Raw genomic sequence first — 14,848 nt, 5'->3', positions numbered from 1 at the left:
TTTTCCCATCGATTCAAGCATTTTACCGGTAAGTTATTAACTGATAAGCTGTTCATTATTACTCATTAGTCAATAACCCTCAATTAATTTATGAGATTGAGGGGAATTGATGGGTCAATTTGACTCCAACCTGTTTAAGGGTATATTGGTCAACAACTTTGACCAATCGTTTTCTATCACTTCTGGTTGGAACCAACTTTCAGTCCAGAAGACTTTTATATTTACTTCAAGATTTAAAGGCTACTGACCAAAACCTGACTTCCGACTCGCTGTTCGGATTCAGGTCAGTACTAGCTTGCTTAACCGTTAATTATCTCATAACCGGAGTTCTAGACATCCGTTTGGATCGATTCCAGTGGCTATGTTCTCAGTTTTAATCATAGTTTATTATCTCTAAGTTTCAGGTCTGTTTGGTTTATCTCATTCAGCACGTTAAAGGACGGTTCGTTCGTTTAATCGTGTTTTTATTCTTATTTCTCGCACACTCGCCTAAGCAATAAGGTGAGATATCACTCCCCTTAAATTTTACTGTTTTTAAACGTTTCGGGGACATATGAGTATCTAATTCATATTTTTATATCATGTACATGATATACACAAACTCGCAAACGTAAATATTGTGTGTTTCAATTAAATGCTAATTGCTACTTGTTTAAGTGTTTATTTTATCTCATTCGGTGATGTCCATAATAATCACATTAAAGTATGATCATACATCGTCTTAGTAGCCAAAGCCCGATTCGCATGGAGATGGTCAACCGACACTCACATTTGTATGCTAGTCATAGTAGCCAATGCTCAATTCGCAAGGCAATGGTCAACTGACACATTATTTGCTCACGGTTTGATTAAATTATTACTCACATTATTTTGGTTTGCTCGTATTTTATTTATCATTTATTACATATTATTTTTAGTGTCAAAACTGGTGATTATCTCGCTCAACATGTGTTATTGACATATCTCTCTTTATTTTGTACGCATATGTAGGTTATCAGTTTATTTAAAGTTAAGGTGAAGAACACATAGAGAGACTTTAGACATTAAAAATGAAGAATATTTAAATGTTATTTCTTTTTGGATTATTATTGTCATGTTTGTAATTTGTGCACCTATTTGAAATTAGAATTAAATAAATTAACTAGATATTGACATATTTTATAATGTTTGATAGTACCTTGTGAGCTATGAACCAATAGTTCGCATCCCGGCTTTTTCGCCTTAGGTTGGGGTGTGATTGAGCATCAATCATCCAGCCTTGTAATATAGGGTTTCGGTTAGGGTTATAAATCAAGTTTTTAAACCGTAAAAACGCGATGTAAACCTCCTAATCCGTGATTTTGGCCAAAAAGGTATTTGATTCAGCTTCCTAACCATGTTTAACATCAAAGTATGTTTTTGGTTCATTTTGAAGAGTTTTACATGGTTAGATATAGTTTTTACTAATCAAACTTCAATGTTATGTATGTAAACATGTGTAATCAAGCTCAAAACTCATCAAAATGTGATTTTACCTTGAGGTTTTTGCTGAAAATTATGAGGAAACAAACTAGTCCAGAAGTTTGGATGTCAAAATATCTAAATTGAGTTGGTTTGGGATGGTTTATAAATGAAAATAACAAAGGGGGGTGGGTCTCCTATTGAGACCGCCCTACAAAGGGGTCCTCTTGGCCCCACGTTGGCCTATTTTGTCTCGTTTTACGTGTTGTATGCGAAATCCTGAGTCCAAATTTATTTTGGGTTTGGTACGACATTCGTCAATTTTTATTCATATTTGGATTTGAATTTGTATTCGTTAAACCGACCCGTTGGGTCATTTCGATGTATTTTATTTATTATTTATCATTTATAAAAGATTCCCAATAATTTAAATTTCCATTCGTTCGTCTTCTATTATTTTCGATCACTAATTAAAACTCCGGGAAATTAAAGTTTAAACAATTCCGAACTATAGGGGTTTAAATCAAAAACTTTCCAAGTAATAGAACTTTGTTGCACTATTAAAACTTTCTCAAAATTCAAGGTGTAAAGGGAAAACATTAATTCATTTATTGTTTTAATATAATATCAAAGATGAAGGATCTATTGTGTAAATTTAAATTTAAAATATATTAAATTAATGTAAGGCCCCGAATCTCGGGAACCCTACAGTTTGTATTCATACAAAATACTTGTAAAAATATTTAAACTTGAAAATAATTCATTTCATTAAAATAACCAATTCAGAGTATAATTCAGCGGAAAACATAAATAATAAAATAAGTTCCCAAAACCCTGAGAAATTATGCCCAAAACCAATTTAAATATATCTTATAAAACTTTTTAAAATAAAATGTTCAATAATAAAATCTTCCATCCGCGTATGCCCTTCACCGTCCAAGTAGCTTCGTGCACATCCAAGCGATAAGGCATCCTCCTCCTAACCTGAAACTCACACTAACATACACATAAAGTCAGCTTGAGCTGAGTGAGTTCAAGTTTTAATAAATAGCATCAATAATAAAAATCATAATAATCATTCCAAAGGTTTTTCGAATATAAAAGGAGTACACCAGTTAAGCCATCATCATTGGTAAATAATCATTCTTAAATATATATATAACATCCAAGTAATAACATCAGGGTCGAGCAAACGTACAACCCAAACATGTAACATCTCATCAACATATGCAAACACAAAGTAGGCACACGTAACATCCGTAGTCGATACGACTACAACATCGCCAAATATTGGCCATACAATAATATATATACACATACCATAACATCCCAAGGCCAACTATATACTAGCAAGCCTATATAAAATAGTTTAAACGTTTCATTAAGCAATTCGCTTAGGTGTGCATGCTAGCCCAAAAACTTAAAAAGAATTAAAAGGGGCATCATGAACTCACCTGACACGAGGCACAGATTCACCATGAGCTAGAGAATCCCTAAGTAATCCCAAGATTCAAACACCTGCCGGTTTACATTCAATCAATACTAACGACATCAAGATGACTCGTTTATCCTACGAGACGTTCTAACGGGGTTCGGGTCACCTAAAGCCTCGACCTCATCAAACTAAATCACAACAGCCCCCGAGGCCTCACATTCACCAAAACGACCCTTAGACACTCCCGGGAATAAAGAATTCCCAAATTACCCCGGAAGCACTAGGTGATACCAATACGCGCGTTTACCATTAACATCCAACTCAGCCCCGTGTGGACCCAACATGATAAAGTCACAGCCAACAAGTCCACACGACGCTACACGAGTCAAATGGGTCGGTAATTCGCAAGTACAACGCACCAACTACTCAATAAACGCAATTGCGTGTTGTATCGACCCATTGGAGTAACCGACAACCAATTCAGCCCCATAACTTATAAAAATGATTTTTCAACAACCCGTACATCAAACCAACTGTCCCCAAGCTGAATTGGTCGTTAATCACTTCAACCCTCGCGTTAAACGCACCAGACTACAATTCTAGTCAACCGAACACAATCTTTCAAACGATAACTAGTTGACCAATCTAACGAACCCCAATGAATATTGTTTTTAAGTATGATATACTACACATACCTAGGAGGATTTTGGTGCAAAAACCTCACTCAAAACAGTCCCAGAAAAGCTCAATTGGACAGCCACCCGGTTAGCCTACAACAAGCCATTAATCGATCAATACGCGTGTTATAACGACCAATTATGATATAAAAGACTTGGGGAATCGTAGTACTAACCTTTAATTGATGTTTTACACTCACGACTTGGCTGGAAAAAAAGAAAAATCGCAGGGGGGGCTGTGTTGCACCGATCGGACCAGCAAGAGTGGGGTTAGGGTTTTTTTTATGATATAAAATAATAAGTTTCATTCTAGCCCCTCGAAATTGAAGTATATGGCATCTTGGAAGAAAAGTTAAATGCTTTAACGTACCGGAATGACGAGAGGGCTTCTGAGAAAGGTCGGTTAAATCCCGAGAATTATACACACTCTACATGCTTTAAATCTTTAAACCGGGAATTAACGGGTGTTACAATTAATATACCAAAACCAGCCCCCACCCAAGTCCCGTTTTTCCGGCAGTTCGCCGACCGGCGATGGCGGCAGCTCCGACGGCTCGTAAAGCCCCCTAAAACTTGTTTTCTTGACCAAAGTAATTGATATAACGACTTTTGAAAAGAAAGAGATCGAACAAACGATTATGTGCAGCTACTCCACCGCGCCGCGACGGCTCTAGGCCTGCCGTCACGCGGTGCTCCGGCATCTAGGAGGAGGTGTTTCATGCTTTGTCATTTTTAGTCCTTTAAGTTTGTTATTTTGTCATTTATTGGATCTTTTATGATGTAATTAAGGAATAAACAATAAATGAAACATGAAGGGCTTAAAGTGAACATAATTAAACTTAGATACTTATAAACATTTGATTTTTATTATAATAATAATCTAAAATATTCCCGGGTCTGGTTAAACGCAAACGAATACGGGATTGGAAAATCCGAGATGTTACACCTATACGCCACGTAGAGTCCTATACGCAGAGTATAAGGTAAAAACATAAAAAAAAACCTCCTATACGCTACGTATACCCTATTCACAACGCATAGAGGGTTGCAACCTAACACTGCATTCTTGAGTTTTTTATTTAGGGTTTGGAAAAGAAAAGATAAGAAATTTTTTTTTCATTCTTGAGTTTTTTTTTAAAGAAAAGAAAGAGAATGGAAAGAAAAGTTGGGTCTTTTTTCCTCCAAAACTTTCCAGCCAAATATGGCTTGATTGTGAAAGAAAGTTTATAGCCCATTACAATATTACTAATTTACCCTACCTTAATTCTCTTTTCCATTTGGCTATGAGGACATAATTGTAAAGTTACAATTTTTTTTCCTATCTTTTCCTTCCGATCTAATTCAAGAATATAATTAACACTTTTTCTTTTCTTTTATTTTAACTCGAGAATGTCTTTTAAGTATATAATTTCTTTCCCTTTCTTCCCCTATCCAATCTTATCATTTCTTTTCCTTGTATTTTAAACCCGAGAATGCAGTGTAAGGCTATGTGTAGTGCGGGCTACAAATTGGGGAGGGGGTGGGGGGATATTTGGCATGTGGTGCCTAGATAGAAAATGAGCAATTTTTGTTTTAGGGGTGTAATGGTTTTGTAGCCCCATCACATTGCCACGTCATCTTTTTTTATTTTCTATTTATAATTAAATTAAACAAATAAAAACTCATTAAATTATATAAATAAAAATTCATTAAAATAATTAAATAGAAGAATACATTAAAATAAAAAAAATACACCAAAAAAATAAAAAAAATACATATAAAAATACTAATTTATGGCTCATCTTCGCTTTCGCCGTATTGTTGATCGTATTTGTTTTCATCCTCGTCTTGAACAGGATGATTATCCCAACATGTTGAGCCAAATCCGCCTTAAGTTGGGTATGTATCTTACTTGATATGAGCTCGTGATTGTTTCATGTTCGTTGTTCGTCGGTTGGTTTAGGAAATTATTCTAGAACGCTCCGTGATATATAGTGTTGACATATTGCTTCGCCTTTGTCTTCTAAAATCATATTATCAATATGATACACGTATACATGATCGCTAATTTTTGCCAACGACCATACGCGAGAGGGTTTTTTTACATAATGCCAACATTTTTTAGAACCCTGAAACTCTTCTCGATATCCTTTCGCGCGTACTCTTGCTTCTTCTTAAAATATTCTCTTCTTTCTTGATTGGGTCTTTAAACGTTTTCACGATGATCGAGTACTCCGGATATATCTCATCTCCCAGATAATATCCGTGATGGTAGTAGGACCGATGGCATAAAAAGGTAAGATCGGTATACTGTGGCTGATGTAATACTCTAGCATAGGCGACGAGTTGAGAGTGTTTGTCTTGTACCCGACAGAGCCAAAGTAGGCCGACCAAACCCGAAGGTCTTATGAACAAATGGCTTGAAGACTAACCGTTGGTACACCATGGTCATACGAGTGTAATGACCTCGCCATGCGATTAGACAGTTGCCCCACTCCCAATGAATACAATCTATACTCCCGATCATACCGAGAAAAGAATTTTTACTTTCGTGTACATCGTATATTCAATTTATGTCGTTTGAAGTTGGAAAAATCGGATAACGTGGATCGTATAATTGTATTATTCCTATATTAATAAATGATTAAAACAATTTAAATTAAAAACAAGTAGGTTAAAAAATAATTAATTAAAACAATTTAAAGCAATTAATTAAAACAAGCAGTTTAAAAAATAATTAATTTAAAGCAAACTAAATTTTACCGATGCGAAAATTCTCTAACGTTCTCGCGTTGTTTTCTTCGTCATCTTTAAATACTCGTCGTTAATGTCGGTCATGCTTCCTAATGCTAGGATGCGTAGCGCCGAAGTACACTTTTGGATGACGATGAATCCTAAATATCCTCTTGCGTGGCATTTTTGTTGAAAATACGGATACTCCCGCTTCGAATCTTCCGCAATGCGTATAAACAAACGCCTAGACTTCTAAAAATGACGTTAAACTTAGTGTCGTTGTATATAGGTGTGTAGTTAAAGTAATTTTTAATCAAACGATCGTTCGCATCCACATGGTCTTGAATGATATACGATCGCCTCTTGCGCGGCCGAGAACAAGTAGAACCAGATGCTAATTTATTTGCTACGGCCCAAAATGCACTCTTTCTCTGTCGTCTCTTGCAGAATCTAATCTATCTTCTTCTTATTCTCAATAAATTGTTCTACCATATCGAAAGTATTTGTTGAATCCATTTTGGTAAAGAAAGCTGGATGATATTGGTTTTTGAAGGTTGAGTTAGTATATGAAATGCTAAAAATTGTTGAATTGGTTGAGTATTTTGTTAGGGTTAGACCAGAGAAGAGAGAAACTAGGAGAAGGAAAGATTGATTCAAATCTGTGATCCTTCATTCATGTACTAACCATAATGAAATACCAATAAAAGTTACAAGTACAAGGGACTTCCCTTGACTAATAACAAATGACAAAATAGTACCAAAAAGGAAAACAAATAATAAAAACCATAACAATACTCCCTCCTTAACCACTCTTTGTCTTCAAGAAGTGAAATCAAGAAGGTCTGGAAATCTCAGCTTCATTTCATCAAGGTACTCCCAAGTTGCCTCTTGAGCCGTCTGATTCTTCCAACGAATTAGCACCTTCATTGCTGCCTTGTTACCATGCTTGACCAACTTCTTCTCGAGTACTTCTTCGGGCTGTAAGCAGAACCTAGAGTCTGCTGAAATGGGCAGAATTTTGTCGGGTGGTCCGTGTGCCGGTTTTAGGAGTGACACGTGGAACACCGGATGAATTTGTGCTTCATGAGGAAGATCTAAGAGATATGCCATTTTACCTATCCTTTCCACTATCAAGAATGGTCCAAAATATTTTGGGGCGAGTTTAGAGTGCTTATGAACCCGCATAGAATTCTGCATATAAGGACGCAATTTAAGATAAGCCCAGGTACCCACCTCGAGTTCACGTTCTGAACGCCTCTTATCAGCTTGTTGTTTCATCCGGTTTTGAACTTCTTGTCAAGGATTGTTTCAAGAGACGGATGGTTGCTTCCTTATCTGTCATAAACTCGTCTACCTTCCCATTACCTGCATCTTTTTTAATATAAGGAATATAAAGTGGAGGAGGATACCTGTACAACGCTTCAAATGGTGTCATCTTGATTGCTGAATGAAAGGTGGTGTTGTATCACCACTCGGCTAACGGAACCCACTTAGCCCATGTATACGGTTGTTCCATCACCATGCAGCGCAAATACCCCTCTAAACACCTGTTAACTACCTCAGTTTGACCATCAGTTTGAGGATGGTAGGCCGTTGACAAGTTCGCCGCAATACCCTTTAATGCCAAAAATTCTTTCCAAAATGTGCTCATGAATATCGGATCTCGGTCAGAAACAATGGAGTTTGGACACCCATGAAGCTTGTATACATTATCGAGAAACACATGTGCCACAACACTTGCTAAAAATTGGGTGTCGAAGTAACATAAAATGGTTGTACTTTGTTAAGCGGTTGACCACCACCAAAACCGTATCCTTGCCGTTAGACTTAGGTAGGCCACCGATAAAATCCATAGAGATGTCGGTAAAAACCGTATCCGGTATGGGTAGCGGTTGTAGAAGACCCGGCGACGCCACATTCTCGTGCTTGGCTCGCATGCACACGTCACAAGCCCGTATGAATTGTCGAACCATTTTAGTTATCCCTTTCCAAAAGAACATACCTTTCACTCGTTGTGTTCATGCATGAACTCCAGAATGACCACCAATGGGTGAGCTATGGCATAAGTTCACAATGTCATATTGAAGTTGTTTATTACCACCAACTACCAGTTTGTTGTTTTTGGTTAACCACTCTCCATTCCACCTAAAGTTGGGTATCACCTGCCCATTCCTTAATCTGTTCACCACCACTTGGAGCCCTTCATCATTTTTTTGACTATCTAGAACCCTTTGCATGAGAATGGGTTCAAAGGAGTTTACAACAGTTGTAAAGAGTGGCACCCCATGAACACGAGATAACGCGTCGGCCGCTATGTTTTCTTTTCCCATTTTATAGTCGATGGTGTAGTCGTAACCCATCAATTTGGCGAGCCATTTATGTTGAAGAGGTGTCGTTACCTTTTGAGTCAAAAGATGCTTTAGACTTTGTTGGTCGGTCCGTATGAGAAATTTCCCGGTCACTAGATAGTAATGCCACTGTTTTACTGCCATTAAAATCGTCAATAACTCCTTTTCGTAAACCGATAGGACCTGTTGTTTGGGGGGTAACGCCTTGCTAATAAAGGAGATTGGGTGTTTGTCTTGCATTAATACAGCTCCTAGACCACAAGCGGATGCGTCGGTTTCAATAACGAATTGCTTAGAAAAGTCGGGTAGAGCGAGAACAGGGGTTGATGATAAAGTCGATTTGAGTTGGTTGAAGGCGAGTTGTGCCCCTTCATGCCACCCAAAAGAGTCCTTTTTTAATAGGTCTGTCAATGGTTTTGCAATGATACCAAAGGACTGAATAAACCGTCGGTAGTAGCCGGCTAGTCCTAAAAATCCCCAAAATTGTCTAAGTGTTTTGGGTACCGGCCAATTATTAATTGCTTCGACTTTGGACGGGTCGGTACTAACCCCTTCACTTGAGATAATGTGTCCCAAATACTCAATTGATTTTCCCCCAAAAACACATTTTGATTGCTTCACGAACAACTTGTGCTCTTTCATTAACAGAAGGACTTGCCTAAGATGAAATAAATGTTGTTCAACGTCTATACTATAAACCATAAAATCGTCAAAAAATACCAACACCCCTTTCCTCAAAAATGGCTGAAAGATGTGATTCATAAGCGCTTGAAAGGTTGCTGGAGCATTCGTAAGGCCGAAAGGCATTACAAGAAACTCGTAGTGACCTTCTTGTGTACGAAAAGCTGTTCTATGAATGTCTTCCAGATACATACGTACCTGGTGGTACCCCGAGCGCAAGTCAAGTTTGGAGAACACTGTTGCGCCCCCGAGCTCGTCTAACAATTCTTCGATTAGGGGGATCGGAAATTTGTTTTTCACTGTTGCCTCATTTAACCCACGGTAGTCCATACACATCCTCCATTGACCGTGTTTTTTCTTCACCAAAACAACAGGTGCTGCAAAGTCACTTTGACTATTACGTATGATGCCAGTTTCCAAAAGTTCCTTGGTCGTTTTCTCGATGACATATTTTTGTACCATTGGATACCGGTAAGGCCGCTGACTGATCGGTGCCGTACCTCCTTTAAAAAAATACGATGGTCGACTTTACGTACCAGTGGTAAAGAAGTAGGCATTTGAAAAATGTCACTGAACTCGGTTAAAAGGATCTGCCACATGTAATCGTCCTCTTCAGGTATCACCTTTGACTCCAAAAAAGGTGCATGGGCCTGTGTCAATTGCAAACTAAATAATTGTGAAGACCCTCCTTTTGCTTGCTTGTGTAATATTGACCCAATATTTTCTCCTGAACATACTGAGAACTTGTTGTTTTCCATTCCCTTGAGCTCACAAGACGCCCCATCTATTTTAAACTTCATAGTCATTTTTTGAAAGTTCCACAAAATATCATCTAATGGAGATAGCCATTGAATTCCCAAAATCATATCATAGTTTTCTAACGGAATGATTAGGACTTCTGTAGTGAACCATTTTCCTTGCATCGTCCACTAGAATTTAGGGCAAACCTGATTACAGGGAAGTTGTTGCCTATCTGCAACCCCTACCTTAATCGGGGGTATGTCCTTCACTAGACACTCAAGCCGTTTGGCTAGCTGAATGTCAATAAAGTTATGTGTAGAGCCCGAGTCAATAAGGATATGCAGTTGTCGAGTCCCCATTGATCCCCTAACCCTCATCGTTGAGTACGATGGCAGCCCCGTCAAGGCGTGAATCGATATTTGGGGATCGATTCTTCCTCTTCGGTCGGACCAAAACCTTCTTTATCCTCTTCATCGTCAACCTCTATAATTAAAAGCTGATGTCTTGGCCTTGCACATTTATGTCCTGGTACAAACTTTTTGGTACACCAAAAACACTCACCTTTAGACCGTTTCAGTTCCGTTTCTTTGCTGGTTAGGCGGCATGAATTGTTGGCAGTGGGTGCTGACCTAGTGGCCCGTGAGTTTGGGGTCGGTAATAAAGGTAACTTGGCTGCATTAATTGGCGGTGTAATGCATGTTGCCTCTTGGGTTTTGTTTGATCCTCCTTTACCCGTAATAGTGTTCATCAGATTTTTGTTATTAATGTTTTGCATTCTTGCTAAGCCATAGGCCTTGTGTAGGGTCCGAGGCTTAAACATCTTCACTGGGCCTTTAATCTCTGGTTTTAACCCTATAGAGGCTGATCGCATAAGTTTCGCTAATCGTAACCTTGTTGAGCAACTGATCAAATGCCGAATTATAATCTTGCAGTTCACCTTCCTGAATGAGAGACGCCAACTCCTCCATGGCGTCCTCGAACATTGCATTAGAGAAATGGGCTGAGATGGTCGGCACGTAATCCTCCCAAGGAAATTTATCTACAGTTACTCTCCTGGTTCTCATGAAGGATTGATGCCATTGAATGGCGTCCCCATCGAGATGAATTACGGCTTACCTGAGTTTCAAGTTTTCTGGAGGGTGAAGAAGTGTTCACACCGATATAGCCAACCCTTGACATCTTCGTCGTTGAATCTGGGAGACTCAACCTTCCCCACCCTCATCGGACGATTATTTTTGTTTCTGACCTGGGTCACCGAACTTGGCTGAATAGCTGCCTAAACTGGCGCCATCATTCGCCGTCTTCATTAGTTGTTCCTGTTGATGCATCAAGGCTACAAGAGAGGCCTGAAGTTCAGAGATAGCCTTCTCGTGTTCCTTGACCGACTTGTCCATATCTTGGTTCCTAGTATTCGTCATGGAGGCGCGATAGAATCCGATGGAAGATCGAAATAGCTCTGATACCCTTGTTAGGGTTAGACCAGAGAAGAGAGAAACTAGGAGAAGGAAAGATTGATTCAAATCTGTGATCCTTCATTCACGTACTAACCATAATGAAATACAAATCAAATTTACAAGGGACTTCCCTTGACTAATAACAAATGACAAAATAGTACCAAAATGGAAAACAAATAATAAAAACCATAAAATAATTTAGTTTTCAATTGACACAGGCCCATGTTACAAACCAAACAGAAGAACTCAACCCAAAAGACTAGTCTGAAAGGTGAGGGAACCCATTTGGCTTATAAACCCCACATCAGTTGCCCATACAACCGATGTGGGACAAGTCCCATACCTTGCAATGGTTTCAGTCTGTAACAATACACCCACCTTAAGGGCCAACGTCCTCTTTGGTCACGGCTGGCTCACTCCAGGCCACCACTCCGAGGTTGGCTCTGATACCAATATTACAAACCAAACAGAAGAACTTAACCCAAAAGACTAGTCTGATAGGTGAGGGAACCCATTTGGCTTATAAACCCCACATCAGTTGCCCATACAACCAATATGGGACAAGTCCCATACCTTGCAATGGTTTCAGTCCGTAACATATTTATATTAATTTTGTTAATTAACTTTTTTTAATTTTGACCGTTAGCAACGGTCAAATGCCCAATTTCGCCTTAAATGACCCCTATTTACCTCCCAGTACGCTTAGACTAATAGAAATTCATGGATGTTAGCCATCAAACTATCAAAGTCCTATCAAAGAATCAACAAGCACTCATTGCAACGCCGAGTCTTTGAGCTGTAACAAGACTCGGTCGTGAAGGATGTTCGTATTAAAGAGCTTGAAGATAGCAATGCAGACAAAGATTCAAGAGCTTCAAGCTAGCATAGGTGGCCTTACTGCAATATACTTAGACCTCCAACAATAGCTTGTTCAAAAGTTTGGAGATGAATTTAGAAGTGGTGCTGATATAGATCACAACATGCGCCCTGCTTCAAACATTGTCACTTCTTTGGCAATGGAGAAATATATGACCGCTCCACCAAAGTCGGATGAGAAGAAGGAACGGTTGATGAGGAAGATGTTGATAAGAAATAACTCAAATCATAACGTGGTATCCTCTGATCACCCTGCAAAAGAGTTTTTCTGACAAGTATGGTGATGGTTCTGGGGTCGTCTCGTAGGGATACGATGTGGACAAGGAGATGTGGTGGGTCAAACGTAAGTCAGGTGGCACTAAGTGCTACAAGAAAATGAAGAGTTTCGGGTCGTGGACGAAGGTTGACTTGACTGATTTAATTAATGCTCCTTTCCACAACCCGAACAATGATACAAAGGCCAAAAACTTCTGGAAATATTTGAGCACTCAAGAGGAGCGTGGATATCCGAATATGCCTACTGCAGAGTCGTTTCTTAAGAAAGCCAAGGGTGTTCGTGATCCTCACACCAACAAGCCGATGATGAATGTGATGTGGCCGCCAACTGACAAGGTAACGTCAATTCCGATCACCAAGAGATTTCCTGAAGGAACTCTTGATGGAATGAAGTTTTGGACGTATGATGGCGAAACGGCTACCGTGATCATCAGGCTAGTTAAGGGTCAGTACCGTCTGGTAGATCCAAGAGATTTATTGAAGTTTGGTGAGAAATACATCAAGACACTTAATGGCTTTTAGATTTCTGCTGAACCACTTTACGAGCCAGCCGCTAAGGAGTATACAAAGATGGTAGGATCGATTATCCATACAGGTTTATGGGCAGGCGCGTATAAGGAAGCTGATGCTGACATACTTGAGCACGAATGAAGCAATAAACCAAGCGGGAGAATGCTGGGCTATATTTATGGTTTATGCTTTTGTTTTGGGCTTAGTTTTGGGCACATTATGTAAACCGAAATCAAGGGATTTAGGTGGGCTTTGTATGTATTTGGCCTTAGGTTGGTATAACTATATATATGGTGTATGTAGTTTATGTTAGGGTTGTTCGCTAGTTGGTCAATCATTAGCCGAATAGAGAGTATCACTGTGTAAGTTATTAAAGGGCTTAAGCACCCGACGTAATATATACGTGTGTTTTGAAGCAAGCACTACTGTGTTTATTGTGATTACTTCGTTTGTTATTGAATTGGTTCGTTGTTAGATTCCGCCTATCAAGGAATTAATTGATATCACATTGAAAGAACCTCCCACGGGACTTACATGTTCGTTGTTCGTCGATTGGTTTAGGAAATTATTCTGGAACGCTCCCTGGTATATAGTGTTGACATATTGCTTTGCCTTTGTCTTCTAAAATCATATTATCAATATGATACATGTATACATGACATCGCTCATTTTTTTCCAACGACCATACACGACAGGGTTTTTTCACATAATGCCAACACTTTTAGAACCCTGAAACTCTTATCGATATCTTTTAGTGCGTACCCTTGCTTCTTCTTAAAATATTCTCTTTTTTCTTCGATCGGGTCTTAAAACGTTTTGATCAAGTACTCCGGATATATCTTATCTCCCAGATAGTATCTGTGATGGTAGTAGGTACCGTTGGCATAAAAAGGTAAGATCAGTATACTATGGCTGATGAAATACTCTAGCACTGGCGATGAGTTGAGAACGTTTGTGGTTGTGCCCGACAGATCCAAAGTATGCCGACCAAACCCAAAGGTCTTATTAACAAATGGCATGAAGACTAACCATTGGTACTTCATGATCACTACGAGTGTAATGATCTCGCCATGCGGTTAGATAGTTGCCCCACTCCCAATAAGTACAATCTATACTCACGATCATACCGAGAAAAGAATGTTTACTTTCGTGTACATCGTATATGCAACTTATGTCGTTTGAAGTTGGAAATCTTAGATAACGTGGACCGTATAATTGTATTATTCCTATATTAATAAATGATTAAATCAATTTAAATTAAAAACAAGTAGGTTAAAAAATAATTAATTAAAACAATTTGAAGCAATTAATTAAAACAAGCAGTTTAAAAAATAATTAATTTAAAGCAAACTAAATTTTACCGGTGTGAAAATTCTCTAAGTGTCTCGCATCGTTCTCTTCACCATCTTTAAATACTCGTCGTTGATGTCGGTCATGCTTCCTAATGCTAGGATGCGTAGCGCCGAAGTACACTTTTGGATGGCGGTGAATCCTAAATATCCTCTTGCGTGGCATTTTTGTTGAAAATACGGATACTCCCGCTCCGAATCTTCCGCAATGCGTATAAACAAGCGCCTAGACATCCAAAAACGACGTTAAACTTAGTGTCGTTGTATATAGGTGTGTAGTTGAAGTAGTTTTTCATCAAACGATCATTCGCATCCACGCGGTCTTGAATGATATATGATCGCCTCTTGC

The 14,848-nt window shown here is 38.8% G+C and overlaps 1 protein-coding gene across 1 annotated transcript; it reads right to left on the bottom strand.

Moving 5' to 3' along the window:
- Positions 1 to 7,083: 7,083 nt before the first annotated feature.
- Positions 7,084 to 7,542, bottom strand: LOC143601991 (uncharacterized). Its single transcript, XM_077079249.1, has one exon. The coding sequence runs from the start codon at positions 7,540 to 7,542 to the stop codon at positions 7,084 to 7,086; it is 459 nt and encodes a 152-aa protein (XP_076935364.1).
- Between the last annotated feature and the right edge of the window lie 7,306 nt (positions 7,543 to 14,848).

Source organism: Bidens hawaiensis, unplaced genomic scaffold (genome assembly GCF_021521415.1).
Source record: "Bidens hawaiensis isolate Kalapana, Puna unplaced genomic scaffold, B.hawaiensis_p1.1 tig00057743_1, whole genome shotgun sequence".
NCBI lineage: Eukaryota > Viridiplantae > Streptophyta > Magnoliopsida > Asterales > Asteraceae > Bidens > Bidens hawaiensis.
The sequence above is the reverse complement of the archived record's forward strand: the minus strand, read 5'-3'. Positions and strand labels throughout refer to the sequence as shown.

Coding starts and splice junctions, on each gene's coding strand:
- LOC143601991 (XM_077079249.1), bottom strand. CDS start 7,542: ATGAAACAACAAGCTGATAAGAGGCGTTCAGAACGTGAACTCGAGGTG.